Source organism: Coccidioides immitis (genome assembly GCF_000149335.2).
Source record: "Coccidioides immitis RS genomic scaffold supercont3.1, whole genome shotgun sequence".
Classification (NCBI taxonomy): domain Eukaryota; kingdom Fungi; phylum Ascomycota; class Eurotiomycetes; order Onygenales; family Onygenaceae; genus Coccidioides; species Coccidioides immitis.
Window position 1 is genome coordinate 1,489,184 of NW_004504310.1, and position 24,559 is coordinate 1,513,742.

Sequence of the window (24,559 nt, forward strand, 5' to 3'; positions counted from 1 at the left end):
GGATTAATTGCCTTGACTCCGTACGTACTGTAGAAACACTAAAATCTGCATGAAGTACGGACTAAAATAGAGTAAAATAAAAACAAACAAAGCTGTCCAATTTGCCCTCCAATGTACTCCGTATGTGCTCTACAAAAGTATACTAACTGTAAATGCTAACCTTACGCTTAGCGTCAAAAGGGGGATTCAGTTACGCCAGCCTCAAACACATGGTCGTTCTTCCATAAAATTTGCAATTATATTGGGGGAATTGAGAAGGGAACTTACTTTGAAGTCCTTATGTCTATTGTCACATACCATATTGTGACCTGACCTGATTTTTCGTGATGGTACTACGTGTATGATACTCAATAGCACTATGAACCGTCTCGCCGACTAAGGCCTAGATGAAGAAATCAGGTCCAATATTGCCTGTTAGTCACTAACTTCTCATCTGCTGGAGATTTGAGCGTGGGAGACCGATGGTCGTATTCCACAATAATTAGATAGGTAGCCTTCGCTCCTCTTAAGTACAAAGAGAAAAAAATATTTTTTTTTTTTTTGTCTTTTTCATAAGATTCCCAGCGAGAGCAAAGCATCAGCACAAGAACAACGCACCGAAATTATCTTACATGTGCAACATCCATCTGCGAAAATATCTGTCAACGTCGAGGCGCATTCACCGAATCATCAAGGTTAAAAGAACTGTAAGCCGTGTGAAACTGCAACTGCAGAAAGGAATAACAACGATAAAGCAAAAGCTATCAATCGTAGTCCACAGCAAGCTAATAAAGGGGGTAAGGTATAGGAGGGGAACCGCTACCTGTCGAAAATATGTAAGAAGGAGGTGTAGGCTTCCAACCTTGGAATTTTCGCAACCAAATGCGGAAAACTTCGAGAGGGAAATCCGGTGCACCATACCCAAGCAGCCCAAAGATAAACGTGAACAGGCGCTGATAATGGATACTTCCTTGTTCCCTTGAATACAGTTAGCAGCGTCCCCAAATTGCTGACGAGTTACCCTGACTCCTTTAAGCATTATGAAAGTAGAAGATAAAGAGTAGTAATCGATGGTGGGGGGCAAAGGAAAAGAAGAGCAAAAAGCAAATCGGACATCGCGAATCACATTCCAAACACTTCTTGTTGGAAAACGTTCATAGTCATCGGATGTCGTCGTTGCAAATTTGAAAAATTCAGTTCTGATACTGAAATTCGCACCAGCGTGATGTTGGAGCAAAACTGTTGCTATTACGGCGAGGATAATAGTGGCGGGGGCAGTAAGTCTCGCGCTCTGCGGCAGTGGTTCCACGATCGTATTGGGACCGACGGCGACGCTGTTCATCACGGTACTGTTGACCAACTCTGGGCGCAAAGAGACCTGCTGATACATTAGTACAGACCCGGTTTCGGTACGGAGGTCTTCACGAGTTTATACATGCCAACGTGTTCGGCATTTTCGACGCTGCGTCGCATCTTCGATGGATTGTCAGGGCCGGGGAAAGGCTCTTCTGTACCAGCCAGTGGCCCACTGCCAGTATAGAACAACTGTAAAGAATTAGAAAGAGTGAATTGAAGCACATTTATTGTGTGAAAATACTTTAGGACGGAAGGATGGATGCTCCAACATGACGGAGCTGTTGCGGAACTTTTGAACGAGACAATCTCTTCCTTGAATGGCTGCGGTCAAATCAGCAAGTAGTCAACATGGATTACGAGGCGTGATCACTCACTGGCATACGAGATCTCTGCGACCTTATCGCTGTTGAAGCAATTCCTGGCTCAAATGTTAATTGCAAATTCATATGGATTTGGCGATTAACTTACCATGTACGACCAGCACGAGCGTTGGCAAACTAAGCAAGGTCAGTCAATCGGTTTCTTTAATGTATATAGTGAGCTCACGTCAATAATATCGATGGGCTGAATCGATGTTAGCGAGAATAACGTCGTGTTCAGGGTAGAAGGTATCTTACATCCTCGAAGTTGATGAAGGCATAGCCCACACTGTATATAGGTAAGCAAGTGGTTAAACAGGAACTTGTAGTAGAATAAAACTAACTTGCAATTGTTGGCGAAATCTAGATTGTTGTCAACGAGCGAGTTTAAACGGTCGTTATTTTATCCACTTACCGATACGCAAATACATAAAGTCATACTTGCCGAAACTGGTCTCGTCAACAATGTTCTTTAGCATTACTTGGTCAATCTTGTTGGGAATATTGCGCAACATAATCTATAACTAGTAAGCAAATGTTCAAATGGGTAGTTCGGTCGTAACTCACAGTAGTGCGGACATCGAGACCAAGTCGAATCTTCTCGATATCAACATAATTCTGGTTATTGGGACGAGAATCCTGACGCCGTCCAACTTCGTGACGATGACGATAGGACAAATTGTTTTCAGCCTTGCGAAGCCAACCAAATTCACTGGCAGGATCGCCGACGGGAATAGTTGAGCGACCGGTCGGACTGAGTTTGACATATGGTTGTCCAAAGCTATCGCGGCGTCCGACCGACTGCTTTGTAACTGCATCGGAGGCATCCTTGTGTTCAAAATCAATGTAATGATTCTCTACAACATCGGGCCTGTAGAGGTTGATCTCGAGAATACATTCCTATAATGTCCCTAGTTAGTTAGAGAAAGGTTAAGAGGGGTGACTAATTGAGGAGGCCAACCTACATCAACTGAACTGCCGTTCAAAGTGGAAGCGACGTTTTCGGCGGCACGAGTGTCGAAGAACTCGACCATAAAGTCAACGACATGCCTCTGCTCGGTGGGAATAGTGCAGAAGGCTTTGATGTCGCCGAACTTCTCGAGAATGTTCTTGAAATTGTGGGAGATCACGCATCCATCCGCAGCTGGATTGTTGCCATTGAAATAAACCGAAGCAAAGATGTAACCTTCATAGTCAGAAGTTGCACCCACATAAGTCGCATCGTGTTTTCCAGTAAACTCTTTGGCAGTCAAGGCCTGCAAATACCAGGCGGGATACTGCTTTTTGACTTTATCAAAAGCAGCTTTGGCATCGCGGCTATCGGTAAAACCGACATAAATTTTTCCATGAGTGCCCAGTTCAGTAAGGATAGGCCCCTTGAGAGTGCTGAACTCATGGCGCTGCAAGAACGTCAATCAATACAGAAAGCACTTTGACTTCGGATGAGACATCACTTACATCAAAAAGGCTAACAATGGTCAAGTGGGCTAAGTCCGTCGGTGCGCCTTCAATGGTAAATGCACGACTGCGGTTGATCTTGTCAAAAGTACCAAACTGGCAATACGCCATATGAATGGGTGTCGGAGCCACGTAAGGGTGACCAATGGTACCGAAACGTGGAGGCGAGTTGCGAGCAAGTGACCCGTTCGGAGTAAACGGAATTTCCAGTTCAGAGGTGGCTGTCAAGTAGCTCATCTTCGAGCGAGCTGCTTCATCCTGCTTGGGGTAAGTCAAATGAACAGGACCACCGGGAGCAATCGGGCCGAAACGTGGAGGGGAGTTTCGAGCGAAAGAGCCATTTGGAGTGAATGGGGTTTCCGGGTCAGAATTCGCTGCCAAGTAGCTGATTGTGGCTGGGGAAACATCGTTCTGTTTCAAAAAGGCCGAGACACTCTCATTTCCAGTAAATCTACCCTGGATATAGCTGGCTGGAGTGAAAGGGCTTGCCGTGGGAGAGAGCTGGATTCGTGCATTTGGTCCCGAAATGGTCCTGAATGCATCCTGGCCAATTCCCGGCTTATGGCTATAAGCAGAGCGGTTAGAATTGCTGGGACCCCACAGGAGCCTGGGAGAAGGCGGAAGCTTACACAGATGTAAAAGTCATGGTTTCGTGTCTGTGAAGGCCAATGGCACCTGAATTGTCCAAAAGGGACTTTATGCGGGCATCCTCCGGGGAGAATGCAGTGAGCTTGGTCTCAGGAGAGCCATTGTGAGAAGCAGCCTCGTCGGAGGAACGGTTGCTACTGGCTGCGCCAGGAGATCCGTTTCCACGAATCATGATGAGCAAGTCGCAGAAGACTTGGTAGAGAAGTCAAAAAGATGTAAGGATGTAAACTGCCGGAGCAGCAGAAGTGGACGAATGAGGTAAAGATGAATTGAATGAGGAGAGCAAAGCTAAGTGGAAATCGTGATGGAGAGAAGGCTCGATACGATTTGATCTGTGGTAGATGAGAGATGGATGGGATGAAGAAAATGAAAGAGAGAGAGAGAGAGATAGAGAGGGGAAGATGGAGGAGAGGGGACGGAAAGGAGACTAGGATGGGAGGGTGGCAAGGAGGAGAGGGAATCTCCTTGAGTGAAAATTTTCAGGCACCAAAGAACGGGGTGGCTGGGAGGACAGCAATGTCGAGATGAGAGCCCACTGTCAAAGAGGTAGAATGGCGGCATATCAGGTGCAGTCACAGCAACAGAGTGAGGATGCGTGCTGACAACCCCCCGCCAGCCACCCATAACACAGAGCAGCAGATAGCGAAAAGAGGGGTAGCACAACACGGCCTCGCAACGATAACGAGCCACAGCCTGTTCAGGATAGAGCGGGCGCGGGGAACGAGATAAGCACCTGGCCCAACATGTCCCGATTAGGCAAGGGGAGTGAGGGGTGCTGGCAGTGCTGCTCTGGACTGTTGGGCAGCTGGGCGTCTAATACGCAGCGAACGGCACCACCTACCTTCTCGGTGATCGTCTTCTCTTCCAACAGCCGATATCACATGCGCTAGGTTTTAGAGATTCCTGAAAGGGGGCGCTGCCGCTTTGGGAAGGCCTCGAAGCCGGCGCCGGCGACTCAACGGGACTTGCGCCACACCTGGAAACAGAGGCATATATGATGCGATGCATGAATGATGTGGGTATATAGATTATATGTATATACATAGGCCCAGTATCATCCCGGCCGTGTCCTCAAGAAGCTAGGTGGTCTCTTTGATGCGAGCTTGCCTGATAGGATATCTAGATAGAGCTTTGTGTGAGCTGCTCCAAATGGACTCGACGGAACAGCTTTGAATTCCCTCCTCTCTTGAACAAGACGGTGTCCAACCAGTGATGGTAGCCATCGTTGACAAGCACTCCCATCTCCATGGAATGCCTCGAACGGGTCTTCCCGTGTATAACACGGGGTTAACAAAGAAAATATCAAGTCATCAGCCCTGACAATTGGGGCTCGGCCATACCAGCCCCTCTCAATAAAAATTTTCCCAGAGAAAGAAATTTCCGGAAAGTCACTTGAAACCATGTACAGGCGGTGCTGTACATTTGAAAATTTGCTGAATGTTTGATATCTGTCAGTGAGGTCCTTTATACATTCACGAAGAAACGGCAATCCGAAAGATTTGATATGTGCTGAAGCAAAGGTATCAATAGGGCTTTTCGCTTGGAGCATAACTCCAAGCCCCTAAGGGAGAACAGGGCCACCCGTTACCCTTTGCAAGTCGCTGTTTTGAGTGGCATGAAGGAGTGAAGTTGATGCCAAGCCAGCCGACGAGTAGGGCTGAGTGGCAGGTTAGTAAGCCGATTAATGAATTAACGTAATCCACATACTACCCACCCAAACGAGTCGGCCACCAAATTCAAAACATCTTCAATTTTCTAATCAAGCCACTTCAACGTGCAATTATGCCACCAATTCGCAATAAAAACACAAGAAACTCTATAGACATAGAGAGGAAGCTTGAACTTGCAATAAATGCTATTAAAAAGCAAGAATTAGCCTCAATTCATGAGACTGCATGTCTGTTTGAGGTGCCTTGCACTACTCTGCAGGATCAGTTCAGGGGCAGGTCTTCAAGAGTGAATTTACACACAAATTTAACCAAATTTACTAAGGCTGAAGAAGATCAGCTACTTCAATAGGTGCTGGATCCGGATAAATGTGGAATACCTTCTCAGCCAGCATTTATTGAGAATATGGCTAATCATCTTCTTATCTGTGAGGATTGTACTTCGCGGATCAGCACGACAATGGATCTCTAGTAGGAATTGTGTGTGGAAAGGAATACATGAGGGTAAAAGCCTTATATTCTTCTAGCAACTGTGTATGACTCTAGACAAGATTGCCACTGGCCTCCATTAAGGGGTTTGTGCAGTGACTGCCTTTTATTTATGTGTGCTCGCGAGCGGCTCCCAGCCCTCACAAGTGTTCAGCATGCAAACCAATGTCAGCTTGTGCAAGGCACTTACAGCTTGAGTGTAAGGATTCGCCCGCGAACCCCTTACATTAGAGTTCTGTTGTGCCTTCTCTTCTTCCTGTGATTGTTGTTCTGCTGGCTCTGGCTGGTAATGTGAGTATTCTCTATCACATTTCAGTTCATGGTTAATCTTCTCTAGATTGTGGTTGCTGTTCCCCCTGCCCCAGCAGAATTTGTGGGTGCCATGGTCCTGCAGGGTGCTTGGGACTACCCAGCACCCCTTCATGAGATTGACAATGGTGATCCCAGACGATCATTTACAAGATTCCTGATACTTTTTAATCACTACAATGGCCCGGCATCGCCATCAGGCCTCAGTCGAGGGCATCATCGACTTTTCCGGACCTGAATCCTTACCAGCGGATCAGCACGCCCGGGCAAAACAGAGATTTTACAGCATCATCAAACATTTCAGACCAGCACTGGAGGCATCTGATGTTGCCTACAGCCGCCCGTTCCTCGTCCGCTATACTTATGAGTACTCACGTTCTGAATTATCGCAGGACACCTTCTTACGCGCCTTTTTCGATTTTATGGGCCTAGATGTCGCTGGAGACAGATATTGACTTTGACCAGATATCTTTAACTCAGTTACATTCATACCTTGATTACTTTCCATACCATTGAAGTCTTGTGATACTGTAAAATTGTACCTGAATCTGCTACTCTTGAGAAAGCACCTTAGCCTTGCCCTGACTCTGATATACCTGTACAGAAACCCTTTGTCATCAGAGCAAGACTGCTTACTCAACTGGAGCACCATTGGATTATTGATCACTCCCCCAATCTGTTGACCTTCCCGCGGCCCTGATACCTTTCAGTCTCGGGATTTCCACAACAGTCTGCCTCCCACACAAAGCAGTGCTTAGAGAGTTCACTTATCTTGATAAAGATGAAAGAGACTAGAGAAGAAAGAAAAAAAAAAAAAAAAGAGAAAGAGAAAGTAAGAAAAAGCTTTCTCTTAAGCTAGCTTTCATTATCTAATAATAATACAGAGCTAGTGAGAACAATAGAGACTCTCTATATATTATTATGTTATTGAGCTCTGTTGTGTTATTCAGATTAGAGTTATGTTGATATTATATCTCTAGTGAGACTACGGAGTGCCCAGCAACATCGAGCGACCCCATAAAGGCATGTGGGCTAAGCCTTTTAGGGTTAGTACTCTTAAGCTTCCAGGCCCCATTGGAGGCGGGCTTTGGGTCTCTACAAACAATTGTTGACTCGCTCGACGAACAATGGCCAAAAAGACCCGCAGCCTTCTTCATGGGGAGATCACATACTCCTTCGCCAAAGACGAGGAGATCAACATCCTCCATCGCCTAGGATACGTCAAGCAACGCGCAAAGTTCTTTGATGTCTTGCACCACAAGCGCGCCTGGATGAGATCAATCGTTGCCCACCACCTTGGCGCATCTCCCGATGCATGCTATGTGGCTGGCCCTGGGGACTGGATCTATGGCAGCTTCAATGTCTGTATTCCGGTCACTGTCTCCTCAAGTTGGAGGAGGAAAAGGCAAAGGCTGATGCTCCGGTTTCCACTTCCATATCGTGTCGGTGACCACTTTTGCCCGGGAAATAGCGACGAGAAACTTCGATGTGAAGCTGGGACCTATGCGTGGCTTCAGCAGAATGCCGCAGATGTGCCCATCCCACACATGTATGGGTTTGCTGTATCAACTGGAGAGACAGTATGTATCCCTCCCGTTTTGTTGATGACTCAGTTGATTTTTGTGCATTTTCAGTTCACCACGGCCACCTGCTTGTCATTCTGGAAGCGGCGGTTTTTTAAACTTCGGTGCCTAGCCCTGTCATTGCTTGGTTGTCCGCTGCCTTCGCGCTACGTTCCCCATCAGCCACAAAGTCAAGCCACGGATATTGGTTACCTTCTGATTGAGTACATCGAGGAATCGGCCGGCCGGATGCTTTCTAATACATGGAGTGAAAAAAGGCATGATGACCGGTTACGTGGGAACCTCTTTCGCTCACTTTCTCAAATCTTGTTGAGCATCACACGAACCCCGTTACCATGCATTGGATCGTTTGTAATTGATAATAACGGTTATCTGCAACTCACCAACCGGCCACTATCACTTGAGATCCAGGCGCTGGAGAATGAAAACATTCCGACCGACATGCCTCGCAATTACACCTACTCGACAGTCGACTCCTATATCCTTGATGTTCTAAGGATTCATGACAATCGTCTCCTTCATCAGCCCAATGGAATCAACAATCTTGGTGACTACGGTGCCCAGGCAGCAGCTCTGACAATCCTACGAGCGGCTTTGCCATCCTTCTTTGACCCGGGCCTGCGTCGCGGCCCTTTTATATTGACGTTTACCGATTTCAATCAGAGCAACTTTTTTGTCGATGAAGACTGGAATGTGACCTGTATTGTGGATCTGGAGTGGATGTGCTCATTGCCTATTGAGATGTGCCGCATTCCCCCATGGCTGACAGACGAAGCTGTGGATGAGATTGCCGAACAGCCTGAAGAGTATGGTCGACTCAGACAGGAACTAGTAGATACACTTGCAGCGGAAGAAGCAAAGCTGCTTGGCCCAAACGAGGCGGGCGCCCAGCAGCATCGTCTGTCAATGGTCATGAATCAAGGTTGGGAACTGGGAACATTCTGGTATTCTCTCGCGCTTCGAAGTCCCACGGGTCTTCAAGGCACTTTTGGCTGCATTATCCCGGTTCTCATTTCGCTTCTTCTTTGCGGCATCGGCCGACGAGCTGAGCAGCGCCATATCTCTTGGGGTAGTTTTGACTCCATAGTTCGCCTCCGGTTCTTCGTCGTCGTGTTACGCCAAGTATGCAAAGCCAGGGGATAAAACTGGGTTTCGCCATATCGATTTCAATGTTCCAGATGCTATTACTACTGGAAGGGGCGTTAACATGATACAAGGATCCTTGACTTTAACTGCAGAAGAGCCCAGAGACTGCACAGAAGTCTTACCAGGAATGCATAACCATCTAGAAGATTGGTGGGGACTGGTTGAAGAACAGGGCTTATCCACTGATGGCTATGTCCACTGCATTAAGGATACTATGTATACCAAAGACAATGAGAAGAGATTTGGTATCAAGTGGACTGATGTTATTTGCAAGCCTAGTGATGTTTGAATTTCAAGCCCTCTGCTACCCCATAGGACCTATGGTCCATGCAAAAAGGTCTGCTGCACTATGCTACCCTGGTATGTGGCAATCCACGAGGACCATGAACATCTAGAGGTCAACAAAGCCAGTACCTGGTCCCAGCTCTCTGCTGCATATAAAGACCTAGTTCCAGGGCCATTGTCACCATCTGGCCAACTGTTACACATCAGTTCCATATTGATTCCCTACAGCCATTCAATTACAAGACTTAGCAGCTATATTGGATGCATTGGTAGGCTGAGTTAGATGGGACAACCCTATAGTAATTGAGGAACTGGATACCCTCTTTGGCCCAGATGAGAAGAAGACCCAGAACTTCATTAATAACTGATATCTAAAGACCACATAAATTGCCCTGAATGCTATTGTCAAGATATACCAAATTAAAAAGAGAGCTTTTGGTAACAAATCCTATTGATATTGTATGTGGCACAACAACATTAATCCAGTGTCTGTTTGATCTTCTCCTTCTCCTGAGAATGTGGTGGAAGAAGAGAATCATGGTGATCACTATTAGAGATTGCTAACATCACTCTCTTTATTCTTATTTCCTATGTCTTTTCTTACCAGATTACCAATTGCTAATTCTTATTCTCTTATTTTTCTTATTAAATTGCTTACATTTGTTGCTTTTGCTTTGCTTTATATGGTGCTTGTTGTCAGGGGATGCCAACACTGGAGGTCAGGAGAAAATGTAGTGGGGATTCTGATTTAGAACAAAGATTGTTCTGGTCTGAGGCACAACCCTCCCACAAAGCTACTCTCTCTGAGCTATATAAACCACCCATAGCCCCTACATCTTGCCTAACATCTTCACGCATCTTTACACTTACACTACATACTTGTTCATTCTTATTAGTTAGTTTGTTAGTGAGAGAATGTGAAGATCTCTTGTTCATGAAGCTTGCTACTGTTCTTCTCTAGAGCTGCCTGTGTTAGTACAGGGCTCCCTAGTACTCTTATCCCTTATCAGCTTAGGCGTCCATTAGGGCATGCCTATAACTGTTCTTACTACTCGGCCTTTGACTACTCTGCTGTTGATGTTCATCTTTCCTGCGCTTTCACCATCTCAACCAATTCGCCTACCTTGACGAGGCACCCCATCATACCCCGCTCCAGTATATCATCATTTAAGAGATGGGTTTCTATAGATTGGGTGGTGATGTTGAGGTGATGTAAGATGACTGCAAAAGCAGCAAGGCAGACACCATCTCTGAAGCAGCAACAGTGATACTGCAACAGGCATGGTGCACAAGGTGGACCAATGGTGGTTGGGCGCGACAGGCTCAGCGCCCTGCTAACCAGCACAAAAAATACTCCTTTTCTTATAAGAAAATTTTTATTTTCTCAAGAGATTTTTTTGTTTTCTACTCATGAAGATTTTTAATAAGACAGCTATCTTGAGAAATCAAGACTTTATAAGAGAGAGAAATCTGTAAGAATTTATCTGCAAATCTCTTATACAGACAAACAATATTTGTAAGAACTGAGAGCTGCTTATAAGATAACTATTAAGAGTGAATGTGTACTTCACAAGACACTGGGTCATATGCTCACAAGTACACATAAAAGACAGCCACTGTATGAATCTCTTAATGAAGGTCAGTGATAATCTTGTCTACAGTTGTATACAGTTGCTAGAAAAATATAAGACTTTTGCTCTTGTGTATTCCTTTCCATATACAATTCCTACTAGAGATCCATTGTCACACTGATCCACAAAGTATGATCCTCACAGGGATTCTGTAATGAGAGAAGATGATTAGCCATATTCTCAACAAATGCTGGCCAGGGGGGTAATCCTTGTTTATCCAGGTCTAGAATCTATTAAACTAGCTGGTTCTCTTCAGGTTCAGTCAATTTATGTGAATTTGTGTGTAAATTCACCCTGGAAGACTGGCCACTAAGTCTATAACCTAGAGTAGAGTGTGGCACATTGAAGAGGCATGCAGCTTCAGAAATTAAGGGTATTCCTTGCTTTTTAATAGCAGATATTGCAAGCTCAAGTCTTCCCTCTATCTCTATAGAGTTTCTAGCATTTTTCTTGCGAATTGGTGGCATAATTGCGCGTTGAACTGGATGGGTTAGGAAATGGAAAATATGGTGATTTAGCTGCTCGCTCGCTTGTGGATTACGTTATCTAACCAACCAATCATCCCCGGAGTGTCCTGTGACCAGTATCAACAGCGTCAGGCCCCAGCAATATGCGGCATGGTAAACAGCAGGCAATTCCCAATGAAAAATATAGTAGAGTTGAAGTATAAGCTCGTTCCTTCTACTTAAAAGTTGTCCTCTCTTTGTGGTTTTCCCGGATTGCGACCAGAGAACTGGTTTGGAACAAATATGCCGGGGCCGACAAACTCCCGCAGCGAGCTCTCCTACCTCCTTAACCATGTAAGTTAGAATGGACACGTTCCACCTCAGCATTCCATAGTAACAGAAGTCCGGAAACAATATAGATAGTCAATTCTTCCTCGGACACAGACTACTTAGACCAGCTTATTCCCTCAATCCGAGAATATAGCCATGGCAATCGAACCTCTCAGCTCCTGCAATCCCTCACCAAATTCGCGAACGATCGTGAAGCCCAGATCGAAAGTATATGTACTTCTACACATCAGGAATTTGTGACCTCTATCAACCAGCTGCTGGACATCCGAGAGGGCACTGTCAACCTGACGTCGGAGATCCTAGACCTCAATCAGTCAATCCAGGCCAGCACAAAGAGGTTAGCGGAACAGAAGAAAGCCTTGGTTGAGTCCCGGAGCCACCGACAGAATATTGATGACACCTCGAAGGCGTTGCAGGACTGTCTGGAGGTACTGCTCCTGGCAAATCAGGTCTATGATCTATTAGCGAGGAAGAACCATTATGCGGCCCTGCGGGCTCTGGATGAACTGCAGAATGTTCATTTAAAGGGAGTGACTCAATATAAAATTGCGGAAGTAATTCAGCGTTCCGTTCCAATTACTCAGAAGGCAATTGCAGATGCTGTGATGGCAGACCTCAACACATGGCTCTACCGTATCAGAGAGATGTCACAATACCTTGGGGAAATATCTCTTTATCACACAGATCTGCGTCGAGCCAGACTGAAAGAGCGTGCTGAGAAAACACCATATCTCGAGCATTTCAAGCTGAACTCGGCAATTGAACTGATTTCGGATGAGCATGAAGAGTTTGACCTGTTACAGAACGATGACCTTCAAGTCGATTTCACTCCTCTGTTTGAATGTTTGCATATCCATCAGTCCCTTGGGCAGATGGATAAGTTCCGTGTCGAATATGCCACTACCAGAAGGCGGCAGAAGGAACTATTACTGCCTCCTACAATTAATCTTCTCGACGAAGAGGGTGCTTGTCTGCACACTCTCCTCGAGGAGATCGCTGGGTTCGCTATCGTTGAGCGAACAACGATGAAAAAGATACCGGATCTAAGGTCGCCAGTTGATGTATGCTGTTCCCTCAGTTTCAAGCCCCCAAGATATAATTGACCGGGATTAGGTCGACGAGCTCTGGGATTCGATGTGCCAGACCGCAGTCGGCCTGATGAAAAAGGCGCTGCCGTCGGTGGATAATGCAGAAAACCTACTAAAAATCAAGAACCTAATTGCCTTGTTCATGCAAACAATGGATGTGAGTTGTGATCTCCTTGTCGTGAGTCATTCCACTGACAAGTCCGACAGACATGGGGTTTTCCAGTAGGAGCTTTTGATAGGTTTTTACTAGAGTTATTTGACAGGTATGCTGAACTGTTGAAACGGAGGTTCAGCGATGACTTCCAAGAGGTACGCATCCCCCCGATTGGAAAAGACTGATCCGACACGTCGCTCACGAGTGACAATAGATCGTCCAATCCGACGATTACATGCCAATGGCAATACAAAATGAAGAAGAATACGATAAGGTTCTCAATGTGAGCTGGTATACTCCAGAGAAGCCCAGAGAAGAACAGATGTGAGCCTTAAATTACCTGCGCCAACTATAGCACCACCGCTAATGATCAATAGCTTCCCTTGCGTCCTGCCCTTTTCGCAGATGTATCCACTTTGTTGTATCGATATTCGGAATTTCTTGAATCAGTTTTACTTCTTTTCGAACGATGATTTTCAGCACCCGAATATTATCGACGAAACCCTTAAGAACGTACGCGGCTTCAAGCACTCCTATTCGGTATACGACTAATTATATTCATAGTCTTTGGACGAACTGCTCTCCGACAAAGTCTGTGAGACGCTTGTCGAACGGCTCAGCGCTCAATACCTAGGCCAAATTGTCCAAATTCTCATCAACCTCGAGTACTTCGAAATAGCATGCCAAGAGCTTGAACTGCTCCTAGCTGCAGCACGATCACCATCATCTGGCGATGGAGCAGTGAGCCTTGCTGCAACAGAGAAGTTCCGGAATAACAAGAAGGTTGCTGAAAAGCGAATTTTCGAGCTCGTCAATTCTAAAATCGACGATCTCATCGAAACCGCTGAATACGACTGGAATGCACCAAGCTTGCAGATGGAGCCGAGTAACTATATGCAGACTCTGACCCGGTTTCTGTCTAATATCATGAACTCCACCCTCCTTGGTTTGCCGACCGAAATCAAGGAACTTATATATTTCGACGCCCTGAGCCATGCCGCAAATATGGTTCTGGTGAGGCCCCTTTCTCCTTCGCCCTTGGTCATTTTGCCTCTTCTGACAAGTCGCATAGGCGCTCCCACTCTCCCCAGACGTCAAAAAGATTAACCCAAACGGAGTTGCCGCTCTCGCACGAGACGTGGATTACCTCACCAAATTCGTAGAGGGACTGGGCGTCCCTATTCTCCTCGAGAATCTCGACGAACTGCAGCAAACCGTACAATTGATGATGTCCGACAACACAGAAGAATTCTACGATATTTCAATTCGGAATAAAAAATATGGCCGTGTCGATGCGATGAACGGGCCAATATTAATTGAAAAGTATGCTCGATTCTATGGGCTGCAAGTAATATGCTGCTTTATACCACAGATAGGCTGACCTCTTCGACAGGCTCACGAAAATATTACAAAGTCCACCGGCAAAGACGGATAAATTCGGCTCTCTCTCGAGTCGATTTGGAATGAAGTCATCTTGAAGCTACGATTGACATGTACAGATAACCCCAACAGCATTGAATCGAGAAAAGCCAATATCGCAAACCTGGTAATTTTCCTATCATAGAACGTATTGGGTTGTCGCCGGAAACAAATGGTAAATAAATGGTACTATGGGACCACAGCCGATGTCAAGTAAATTTAGTTGACAGGGGGCGGAATACAATCATATGCCCGATTTAGAATCGTGAACGATCTCCAAAAAATTATTTGACCAAACTCCATATTCCTATTCTCGCTCTTGATATCTCCTTTTCTCCCACAAACACCAACGAGTTTTATCGTCACTATTGCCAAATCAGTTAGTTTCAATGTGTGCTTCTATTGCGTGTTACTTTAAGAGGGATATGGAACGCAAAGACGAACCTGCTGGGTGGGCAAATGCGAATATCCGTACATCCCCTCGAACATCTGAGGCTGGGGTTGGCCGTATGCAGGGTCGGATTGGACGGCTCCGCCATACATGGCCGGTTGCTGCCTATAATCTTGCTCTTGACCCATAGGCGGTTGGCCTAGTGATCCATAATCCGGGGGGCCCATATGGTGTGGCTGCTGCACACCAGGTTGTTGAGGTGGCATCTGTCCAGCGTTTGCATGCTGTGGCGGCGCACTGGGTGCAGATCGTTTCGTATGAGATGTTGCCTCTTCCCGGGGCACAATGTCAATTAAGAAGTCGAACATATCCGACTTGGCCAGAGCTGCAGCAATATCCGACCGTTGTAGAGTACGCCGCTTGTTATCCTCTGCATGGATCCAGGCGCGCATGGTCAACTCGGTGATGAAGATATCGCACCCTTTGGCAAAGAGGATGGGTGCTTCTGCGGAAATCATCTTAACTTCGGGGTCGGCTTTCATAACTTTCTTGATTCTGGCAAGAGGCAATTGGTGGATTTTGTAGTCGTGGTTGTCGGATTCGAGATGGTTGATCATGTGTTGCCAGTAAGTGGTTAGAACATCGCGTGCTTGGCCTGTTAGCCCTTGATTGACCTATATATTCATATTTCGATTGAAATTAGCTTCCATCATTGAGATAACAAGGTAGAGAGTGTAGCGTGGTCCCCGCGGAGAGACATACATTTGCCCATGTGCCTGTGTATAGCTCTGGTACCGGTGCATAGCCTTGTGCTGAGAGCTGTAGATCTATTAGCGCGACGACCATCGCCATAAAATCAAACTTATGAGGTCCGTACCGCTGCACTGGCGCCTTTAATCCTAACCGAAAATTCGTGGAGAAGTTAGCCCACAAGCTCCGTGAAAGAAAGCAATCAGGTTTATTCCAGTCTCCCAAGACTAGCACAGTAGGAGCAAAACAACGCACCGTAGTGTCCACCATTTCGAATATCATACACGGGTTGTTGTTGCTGCTGACCGCCCTGCTGTCCACCTTGGCCCTGGGTATCCTGTGGCTGATGGTGGTGATGTCGTTGACGTGAGGCAGCGGATTGAGCACCAGCGCCTCCGGCGGCGCCTGCTTGTGCCGGTTCCATTTGGGGGACTCTAAAAGGTTATTACTCGTGACTTATTTCCTATCACGCCCGGCCAGTAAAAAGCAACTAAAAAAAACTCGTTGCGATTGAGGATTGAGGGTCTTGGTCGGCGGGGAATGCGGCGTGAGGGCAGCGGCGCGCCTAACTGACCGCGCAAGTGAGATTGGGCGATTGTAGGACGCGTTTGGGTAGGTTGCTTGGAAATGGTAGGGAGGGATAAAAGGGAGATTGGAGAACCAGAAGAGAGGACCCGATCAGGAATAAAAGTTGAGCATTAAGGGAAGAAAGATTGGGCGGCTTGGAGGAACAACCAGGTTGAGTGTGGATGTGGATGTGACGAGATGATGCATGGGACGATGCTTCTACCAGACAAGGTTCACTAACTACGGAGTAGTGAGCATGAATTAGGCCGCACTCAGCTCCCACAAACAGTTGTCGCCCAATTACGGAGCATGAGATTTCACTCTTTACATCCCCTTTTCCTTCTCTACAAAAATAATCACATTGTTTTGTGTCACTCCATGACCTGTACAGGGACATTGTGGATATTCTCGAAACCTCGAACAGTCTTCAATGCAGGCCCCAGCCTGCACACCCGCTCGTGCCAACCAGGTGGTTACATGCCTCCAACCTTGCCCAATTCTCTCGTTCCCTGTCACTGCATGGTGAGGCAAGAGTTTCAAGGCGTTCAGTGACCGAAATTCTCGCAGCTAATAGGGTCAGTTCCCCTTGATCGCCTGATAGAGACCAATGAGCTTGGAGTTACTCCAGACAAGGTATGGGGCGAGTTCCAATGATATCGCCGAATTGCTTCAAGCACCGCGACTATTGCTTTTTTGGTTTTCGTTCCAATCTTCCATTGGAATCAAGGCAAAACCTTGTTTGAGTGGAGGAGGTGCATTCTTCTCTCGAGAAAAGCAACATACCAGAGGCACATACAGACTCCGGACGCAGGAGCACCGGAACGATATACAGGACAAAGGTTCCTAAGATTTCACTTAATTTCTCGGGATCAGAGTTCCGTGAAGACTACGTGGATTATCGGCTTTCCGAGTACTCTTGCTCTCAAAGAGACACTAAACAGCTGTGTTGGCACGCGAGCTGCTTGTTGTCGTGTCCTACTTTGGCGAAAGTTTCTGGGCAAAAAGGCACGCCTATATTCCAAGGCAATTCCGGAGCTTGCAATCCCTGAACAGGTAGGTCTTCCGTTATCTTGTCACTTGGAACGCTAGGACCCGGTGTTTATCTTCCGCTACATCAAGACATGTATGGAGTCGTCACTGGTTCTCTCCGGAGAAGCCTCGGGAAAAGGGCTCTAGATGAACCCTCGCTTTTTATCCCTGATCAAACGCCCCGTACTGCGGATGCTCTTGCGGATATCCATCTTTATATGTCTTCTTACAGGATATTCCCATGGTCCTGGTATCTTTACGTTATTTCATTCCGCGGGGTTCAATCGCTTACACACAGATTCATTCGCCTGGTACAGAATACATTGCTAACGTTAGTCTAGACAACTTCTGGGTGATAAAGTTAAGTGACCACTGACCAAGAATGCTTCGTTGGCACTCTGGGGTATCAGGAGCCAATCCAATTGCTCCCTAGCCCCTAAAGGGCGGCAGAGCATTGGGAGTAACTTAGACGATTTGACGTATCATTGGGCCAAGGCGGAGAGCGCCCAACTATGGAGACTATGCAGAGTTCATCCCTCTCATCCTGCAGATCCGTTGATTTCTTCAAGGATGAGGGGTCCCAATGTTTCCATGAAATCCATTTCGAACTTCTTCTTGCTGGGTGAAGTTGAGGTGCTTAAACCTCAAGCCACGAATCATAACATATTTTGCACTTTATATAATGCAATTATCATATTAGCTATTGCCATGGATCTCTTACCGGGCAATGGCCATTTGTAGGTCGCGTAACTCTGGTCAGTATGGAAGGGAAGCAGGAGATGCCTTCTAGAGGTGTATTGAAGATCAGGGTCACTCAACATATTCCAAATATCAGGAATATATGCCAGCAGAATGGCATTCCTTATGCCCAATATGACCCTATTTTGACTGCTACACGCATCATTCAACCATTTTATCTCTTCCCCTGACGTGCGAAGTGCTCTTGGCCGGAACGCCCAGAGAAACCGGGGCGGATAATCACCACCTCCGGTTTAGAGAGCCGATGCGACTCACGTGAGGCTTGGCGGCGGTTCACTTTTTAAAGTTCGGAGCTCTCGAAAAGTCGCACCACAAAATTTCTCCCACAGAGAATCCAACCCAACACTTTCAGGATGGTCTCCTAAGCCGGCATCAATCCCAGATGGTCCAAAGTCCTCGATAGGTTTTTATGCGCAATTCTATCTAGGCGCAATGGTTGCTGTGGATTCACCCATGCAAGAATGTCTGCATCCCGGAGACGCAGAAGAAATTCTTTCTGAAGAAAAGATTCAAGCTCTTCTGCTCGAAGCCGAACAGCGACTTCTAAAGCAAGCCGCAGAGAATAACAAAGCCGAAGCTGAAGGGGAAGACCAGCTCAGACTCCTTGAAGAACCGAAAGTTGAAGCGCGAGTACGGTAGGTTTCCTGGATGTTATTTCTCTTTTATCTGATCGTTCTGTTTGGCTAATATTCTACATCGAAATAGTATCCCAACCTTGAAGGTAGAGCGTTTTGTGGCTCCATATGTGCGTGAAGTCAACGGTGTGGCATCACTTGATGAAGCACGAGCTGTTCCCGATCGGCTGAAAAAGCTTTCAAACACAACACGAGCTGTCGAGCAACCGAAATTGGTAGAAAAGGTTTGTTTTGTTCTTCCCTTTGCAGTCTCATGCTATTTTGGATGTTATGAGGAAATCAAATCCCAAACTTTTTCTTGATGCAGGTCCCCTAATCCGTTTTGGATTAGTCTGCTTCCATGATGGTTTCTTTTTAATCATAGTTACTCTGAACATCGTCAATGCATTCAACCTTTGCTATATCCTAGATGCCGATAAAAAATCTATCGAGCTTCGCTAACAGGTATATTAGTGTAAAGAAAAACCCACTGCTGGTTCAGACTGGTTTGACCTTCCCAGGACGGTCCTCACCCCTGAGCTGAAAAGGGATCTCCAACTGCTGCGCATGAGAAGTGTGCTTGACCCAAAACGGCACTATAAGAAAGAGAGCGGTAAAGCAAAGCTTCCAGAGTATTCTCAGATTGGTACCATTATTCAAGGTTCAACCGAATTTTTCAGTGCTCGCATCGCCAAGAAGGACCGCAAGGGGACCTTTGTTGAAGAAGCCATGGCCGCTGAAGAAGAGAATGGCCGCTTCAAACGCAAATATGACGAAATTCAGGAGTCAAAGACTAGCGGTAAAAAGGCTCACTACAAAGCATTACAAGCTAAGAGGAAACGAAGTCGAAAATACCGCTGAACTTTTCTCCAGAAATGTTATCATGTCAAAGTCAACACGTAAAGATGGAGACCGCTGGTCCGTGTCTATGGATAGATATCGATTTTATGGGATAACCAGGCCACCAGTGAAAGGCCTAGTTAATGGTTTGTGGAAACATATCTAGGACTACCTGTCTGACCAGTTTCTATGGATCTCATTAGCGTCTGCACGGAACATGAGAAATAAGCTTTGACGTACCTGTACGTCCGCTGCTGCTTGGCTACCCGCCTTCAAAACCTCTTCATGATTGGCTTTACCCTCTTCAACAATTCTATTGAGTTGGGCCCTTTCCGTCTCTTGGAGGAGACGGTCATCGCCACGTGGCACGGGAGTCAAGACTGCATTGTTGGTAACGAGGCTCAAAGCAAGCACTCGAAGTCCGCAATGTCGTGCCACAATGATTTCTGGCACGGTCGACATTCCGACCAGGTCTGCGCCAAGTTGTCTTAAGAATCTACACTCCGCCCTAGTTTCAAAACTGTCGGGCTATTAGTTTCATTCTCCTTCGGTCCTGCAATGTTCTTACCTTGGCCCTGCACAGAAGGCGTACACGCCTTCATGAATTCTTCGCTTGCTTTCTACCCGGATGACTTTGGTCCATGCGCGGTGCGCTGTTCGTCTGAGCTCGAGGTCGTATGCGTCTGAAAGTGCTGGGAACCGGACACCAAACTCATCCTCGTTGGGTCCTCGCAATGGATGTAGGCCGGCTAAACCGGCGAGGAAGATGTGCTATCAATCATGATTAGCTTTACTCTCTGTTTGTGGAACCGCAATAACATACGTCGTTGATCAGAACGACGTCGCCGACTGCATACTCGGAGTTTAATCCTCCGCTTGCATTTGTCACTGTACATAGTTGCTTAGTTGGGCTGTGAATCTTATGTTTTCCAAGCAAATGCTCATTTCCCGTACCTATCATGATCTCCACGCCCAGTAATTTGAAAAGCCGCACCGGAAACGTGACCTTGTCGATGGAGTGTCCCTCATAGAAACTGGCTGCGGTATCAGCTTCGATCTCCATGCAAAACTCATCCCTCCAGTTATTTGCAAATCGGAAATTATCACTTACTGTGCTCTTCCCACCATCAAAACAGCTGGCGTTTCCGCGCCCAAGTATCCAAATACAAGCTTTCCTAAGTGACCCGGTACTGATTCACAGAACGTTAGAGCCAATATGTATCTATGAAAACACGCGTATAAGCGAAGATATTTAGTTTACCAGTGGAAGCAGGGAAATTCGGAATGTCCCGATAATCAAATTCAACCTTAGTCTTGCTATCAATGGTATCTGCAAGACCCCCTAGGCCAGAACCACATATTACGGCTACTCGAGGAGTTCGCAAGGCCTCTGGGAGATGGGGTCTTAGGTAGTTAAGTGCCGCCTGGGCTTGCTTAAACATCGACGATTCCGCCATTCTCAGGGGGTGGGCGAGGGTGCAATTGGCGTGGGATGAGTTGAATATATCCAGTTGAAAATGAAAGGGTGGTTCCTGGCGGGGTAGCGATGTCTCGTTTTCTGCACCCTGCAGTTATATTCGTGTAGATTGTTCAGTGAAAAGGAGATTTGTTAGGAAAGCAGCTTTTTAGCTGTTAATATCCTAGCGACTGAATGTATTTTAAGTCTTCGGAACCCACGACGCAATCAGATTCCTCTACTCCGTACGTACTCCGTACGTACTCCGTGATGCAATCCGCGATTTTGAATTTGGGAGCGGAACCACCAAGGCGCATTTGCATTGGCTGGAGAATTTAAGATATGATTACGTAATTTGATCTCTCAGCGACAGCCAAAAAAATGAATGGTCGAAACGCCGTGAGAAGTGGTAATGTGAAAAAGCATTGCGGACACGCGCGCAAAACCGTGCAGTCATAATGTTTTCATTTTCTTATTTTAGGTCGGCGTTGCGATGCAGCAAACGGCTGAAGGTACTTAGCGCCTTTCCATATGCTCAATGGCACAATTCTGACCACTTCGATCACAGTTATCGAGCCCAGCCAGGCCGCTCACAACCACATCGCTCAGATTAGAAGAAGACCGACCTTCAAATGTGACGGAGATGGATGCATCCGAACTGACACCCCAGCAGTTATCGTGAGTTACGTTTCGTCTTCCGAGGTGAATAACCTGCTAACCTCCAGCCACGATAGCTACGCAGAGGCCCCAGATGAAGATCCCGAAGCAAAAGAATGGTTAGCCAGAATTGCACTGCACATCATATCCCGTTCGTACCTTTAAATTGACAGAATATTTCGTACAGGATGGACCGACTAGAATCGATCAACTCCAAGTTCAGATTACCGCGAAGCGTCCAAGCGGTCTACCTCAAACCTCTTAAACGCAAGGCCGAATACGGCCTTCCGGTCTGCGATCTCCAGCTACGCTCCTATAGTGCCCGCCACGTGGAATTCTTCGCAGACTTTGCTCTCCGAGCTGCCTACTATCTCAATCTTCCCGCATCAGGCCCTGTTCCGCTCCCACGACTCATCGAAAGATGGACATTATACCGAAGTCCGTTCATCCATAGAAAGACCCCGGAGAACTTTGAGAGAATTACTATGAGAAGATTAATACAGATCAAAGATGGAAATTCGGAATCAGTGCAGGCGTGGTTGGCATTTCTGAGGAAACATGCATTCCACGGCGTGGGCATGAAGGCCAATGTGTGGGAGCATGCTAGCCTAGGTATGGATTGCTGGCGGCTTCTTTTCCACACATTTGTTTGTAAATCGAGACTAAGAGACGCTAACTAATTGCATTTTCTTGGATACAGGTGTTGGCAAGTCCATGGATCAAGCTGGCGATGAGGTACTTAAGGCTCTTGAAGCTGAACTCGGCCAATTTGGCACCAAAAAGAACGCAAAATCCCCCGAGTCCGTGGCAGATATAATCGAGAGAGAAAAATTTACTCGGAATCATGCACCTCTATCAGAGGTTCGAAAGGGCTAAAAAACGGGTTCTCTCTGCACTGGAGTTGTATTATTATCAAATCCTTGGTTTTTTGGGTTATTTGTACTGTTTAGCCGGGAAATTCGGGAGTCTGAATTCGATGTATATCTACGTCACCTTCTTTTCAATCGATCTATATAGAATTCGAAGACCGCTATTTACGTACTCCTCATACTAACCCCTTTGCCAACTCCGTAATTCGGTTTCCCCGAAAAAATATTGGCGGGTCATATCATAAATCACGTGATATATATTTTTTGGATTTCACTCGGCGGCCAACGCGGGAGCTTTGGCCGAGCAGAAAGCTCAAAATGTCAATACCTGCGCACTATCTTCGAGCCCGCACCGGGTTAACGAAGAGTTCGATAATTCGCGCTGCTAATTATACCAGAACGCGGCACCAATGGCACCAACGAAGCCAGATGAGCACCACCACTATTGCGCCCACCGACCCCCGACGCATCATCTTCTCCGGTATCCAACCCACCGGCATTCCACACCTGGGCAACTATCTAGGCGCTTTACGAGAATGGGTGAAGCTCCAGGATGACGCAACCCCGGGAGAGGAGTTGATCTATTCGATTGTGGATTTACATGCGTTGACGATGCCGCAGGATCCAGAGGTGTTGCGGGAATGGAGAAGGCAGTCGTTTGCGATTCTGCTGGCGGTGGGATTGAAGCCGGAGAGGGCTATGATATTTTTTCAGAGCGCTGTGCGTTTATTTTGTGGCATAGCAATATGGGACACTCTTGTTCTCGTTATGGCATTGTGAGGGCTGACTGACTTGCCTGCCGGACACGCGGGTGGGAGTGGTGTAGGTGCCAGCGCATGCGGAGTTGATGTGGATTCTTAGCACAGTTTCTTCAATGGGATATCTATCGAGGATGACGCAGTGGAAGGTATGTTTGGCATCTTCTTATCAATTGATTGAGTGGCTCGCTAACGTTAGATGTAGAGTAAACTACAATTACCGGAGAACTCGACATTAGAAGACTCCAGCGCCCGGGCGAAGCTGAGATTGGGCCTGTTCTCGTATCCGGTTCTGCAGGCAGCGGATATATTGGTCCATTCGTATGGTCATTCGACAATGGCTCTCGCATCAGAGCCATGCTAATTGTATCGCGAATTAGGGCAACCCACGTTCCTGTCGGAGAAGATCAAAAGCAGCACCTCGAGTTTTCGCGCGAAGTCGCCAACAGCTTCAATCACATATACGGACCCGTTCTCACTCCCCCAAATACTCTCGTGTGTAAGTTACCCGCCAAACCCCGCCACTCAATCCCACATCAGATTCGTAAACTAATGTGTTTGGACATACCAACAATAGCACCCGCAAAACGCATAATGTCCCTGAAATCCCCAGACCAAAAGATGTCCAAATCCCACGCCGACCCTAACTCCCGAATCCTCCTCACCGACGAACCAGAGACAATCCACAAGAAGATAAAAGTGGCACTTACCGACTCCGAACCGGGCGTCACCTACGATCCGAAGAGGAGACCTGGTGTCTCCAACCTCCTAGATATCCTCAGCAATTTCGACACAAACTGCAATTTGTCGCCGACGGAATTAGCGAAGGAACATGAGAGCTCGAGTCTGAGGATATTGAAGGAGCATGTCGCGAAGAAAGTGGCTGACCATCTTGCGCCGATTCGAGAGCGGTACGCGGAGCTCATGACGAATGCGGTGGGAAGAAAATACCTTGATAAAGTGGCGGAGGAAGGGGCGAGGAAGGCAGCTAGTAATGCGGATAAGACAATGAAAAGAGTCAAGGACGCAATTGGGTTTTGATTGAAAGGAAAGCGTTGCGAGACGCCAATGGGAGTTTTCAGAGTGTATGATATGAGAAGAATACCCAATGTGTGTAGATGTGTCAATATTGTGTATATCAGATAGACCTCACAGCTTTGAAATGGCCTTGTGTTTCCGAGCTTTGTTGAACCTTCCCCGAGAGTAGACGGTGAAGTAACTTTGGACACCGAAGTGACTTTTTATCCGCATGTCAAAGAAGTGGTTTTGTCAATTGACATTCTGCAAGCGGTTTCATCCTTCAACAGCAGAGCCAATGCACACGCTCTTCATCTCTTGGAGCACATCCCACTCCAGAAGTGTCGAGATATGCATCAACTGTTCCCCTCCAAAAGGAAGAAAAAAAAAAGTCAATTGCATCCCATGAGATGCACGCATGACAACCGCCTCTACAGTGCGGGGAGCCAATCAGCACCGGCAGTGAGCCCAGCGGGTAGTTAGA

General features: G+C 46.7%; 9 protein-coding genes across 9 annotated transcripts; 6 read left to right on the forward strand and 3 right to left on the reverse strand.

Moving 5' to 3' along the window:
- Nucleotides 1–448: 448 nt before the first annotated feature.
- On the reverse strand, nt 449–3,972 carry CIMG_02573 (meiosis protein MEI2; the record flags this gene model as incomplete). The annotated part of the gene is made up of 13 exons (XM_001248801.2): nt 449–1,357; nt 1,380–1,524; nt 1,577–1,656; nt 1,710–1,753; nt 1,804–1,832; nt 1,882–1,899; nt 1,953–1,983; nt 2,039–2,057; nt 2,110–2,212; nt 2,262–2,594; nt 2,660–3,094; nt 3,153–3,717; nt 3,782–3,972. 13 exons carry the CDS (start codon nt 3,970–3,972, stop codon nt 1,173–1,175), a joined length of 2,178 nt encoding a protein of 725 aa, XP_001248802.2. The 3' UTR covers nt 449–1,172.
- A 1,620-nt stretch (nt 3,973–5,592) lies between these two features.
- Nucleotides 5,593–6,720, forward strand: CIMG_02572 (uncharacterized protein; the record flags this gene model as incomplete). The annotated part of the gene is made up of 3 exons (XM_001248800.2): nt 5,593–5,971; nt 6,019–6,247; nt 6,294–6,720. The coding sequence occupies exon 3, from the start codon at nt 6,445–6,447 to the stop codon at nt 6,718–6,720; it is 276 nt and encodes a 91-aa protein (XP_001248801.2). The 5' UTR covers nt 5,593–5,971; nt 6,019–6,247; nt 6,294–6,444.
- A 672-nt stretch (nt 6,721–7,392) lies between these two features.
- Nucleotides 7,393–10,160, forward strand: CIMG_02571 (uncharacterized protein; the record flags this gene model as incomplete). Its single annotated transcript, XM_001248799.2, has 2 exons — nt 7,393–7,845; nt 7,900–10,160. 2 exons carry the CDS (start codon nt 7,393–7,395, stop codon nt 8,989–8,991), a joined length of 1,545 nt encoding a protein of 514 aa, XP_001248800.2. The 3' UTR covers nt 8,992–10,160.
- A 1,483-nt stretch (nt 10,161–11,643) lies between these two features.
- CIMG_02569 (exocyst complex component Sec15) lies at nt 11,644–14,499 on the forward strand. Its single transcript, XM_001248797.2, has 9 exons — nt 11,644–11,710; nt 11,776–12,768; nt 12,821–12,952; nt 13,003–13,104; nt 13,164–13,273; nt 13,327–13,462; nt 13,514–13,963; nt 14,022–14,272; nt 14,343–14,499. Exons 1-9 carry the CDS (start codon nt 11,660–11,662, stop codon nt 14,425–14,427), a joined length of 2,310 nt encoding a protein of 769 aa, XP_001248798.2. The 5' UTR covers nt 11,644–11,659; the 3' UTR covers nt 14,428–14,499.
- Nucleotides 14,500–14,599: 100 nt separating this feature from the next.
- CIMG_02568 (CCAAT-binding protein) lies at nt 14,600–16,247 on the reverse strand. The gene is made up of 4 exons (XM_001248796.2): nt 15,765–16,247; nt 15,522–15,658; nt 14,813–15,433; nt 14,600–14,733 (listed from the first exon to the last, which is right to left on the reverse strand). The coding sequence occupies exons 1-4, from the start codon at nt 15,931–15,933 to the stop codon at nt 14,731–14,733; spliced, it is 930 nt and encodes a 309-aa protein (XP_001248797.2). The 5' UTR covers nt 15,934–16,247; the 3' UTR covers nt 14,600–14,730.
- Nucleotides 16,248–18,196: 1,949 nt separating this feature from the next.
- Nucleotides 18,197–19,596, forward strand: CIMG_02567 (rRNA processing protein Fcf2). Its single transcript, XM_001248795.2, has 3 exons — nt 18,197–18,499; nt 18,570–18,723; nt 18,953–19,596. The coding sequence occupies exons 1-3, from the start codon at nt 18,297–18,299 to the stop codon at nt 19,337–19,339; spliced, it is 744 nt and encodes a 247-aa protein (XP_001248796.1). The 5' UTR covers nt 18,197–18,296; the 3' UTR covers nt 19,340–19,596.
- CIMG_02566 (inosine/guanosine/xanthosine phosphorylase) lies at nt 19,404–20,775 on the reverse strand (the record flags this gene model as incomplete). The annotated part of the gene is made up of 7 exons (XM_001248794.2): nt 19,404–19,505; nt 19,559–19,838; nt 19,887–20,089; nt 20,142–20,206; nt 20,273–20,352; nt 20,430–20,508; nt 20,580–20,775. The coding sequence occupies 7 exons, from the start codon at nt 20,773–20,775 to the stop codon at nt 19,455–19,457; spliced, it is 954 nt and encodes a 317-aa protein (XP_001248795.2). The 3' UTR covers nt 19,404–19,454.
- A 431-nt stretch (nt 20,776–21,206) lies between these two features.
- CIMG_10983 (ribosomal protein S10p/S20e) lies at nt 21,207–22,479 on the forward strand. Its single transcript, XM_012358972.1, has 5 exons — nt 21,207–21,286; nt 21,343–21,452; nt 21,509–21,550; nt 21,619–22,043; nt 22,132–22,479. Exons 1-5 carry the CDS (start codon nt 21,233–21,235, stop codon nt 22,305–22,307), a joined length of 807 nt encoding a protein of 268 aa, XP_012214395.1. The 5' UTR covers nt 21,207–21,232; the 3' UTR covers nt 22,308–22,479.
- Nucleotides 22,480–22,618: 139 nt separating this feature from the next.
- On the forward strand, nt 22,619–24,239 carry CIMG_10982 (tryptophanyl-tRNA synthetase; the record flags this gene model as incomplete). Its single annotated transcript, XM_012358971.1, has 5 exons — nt 22,619–23,020; nt 23,127–23,207; nt 23,264–23,379; nt 23,439–23,557; nt 23,636–24,239. The coding sequence occupies 5 exons, from the start codon at nt 22,619–22,621 to the stop codon at nt 24,097–24,099; spliced, it is 1,182 nt and encodes a 393-aa protein (XP_012214394.1). The 3' UTR covers nt 24,100–24,239.
- Between the last annotated feature and the right edge of the window lie 320 nt (nt 24,240–24,559).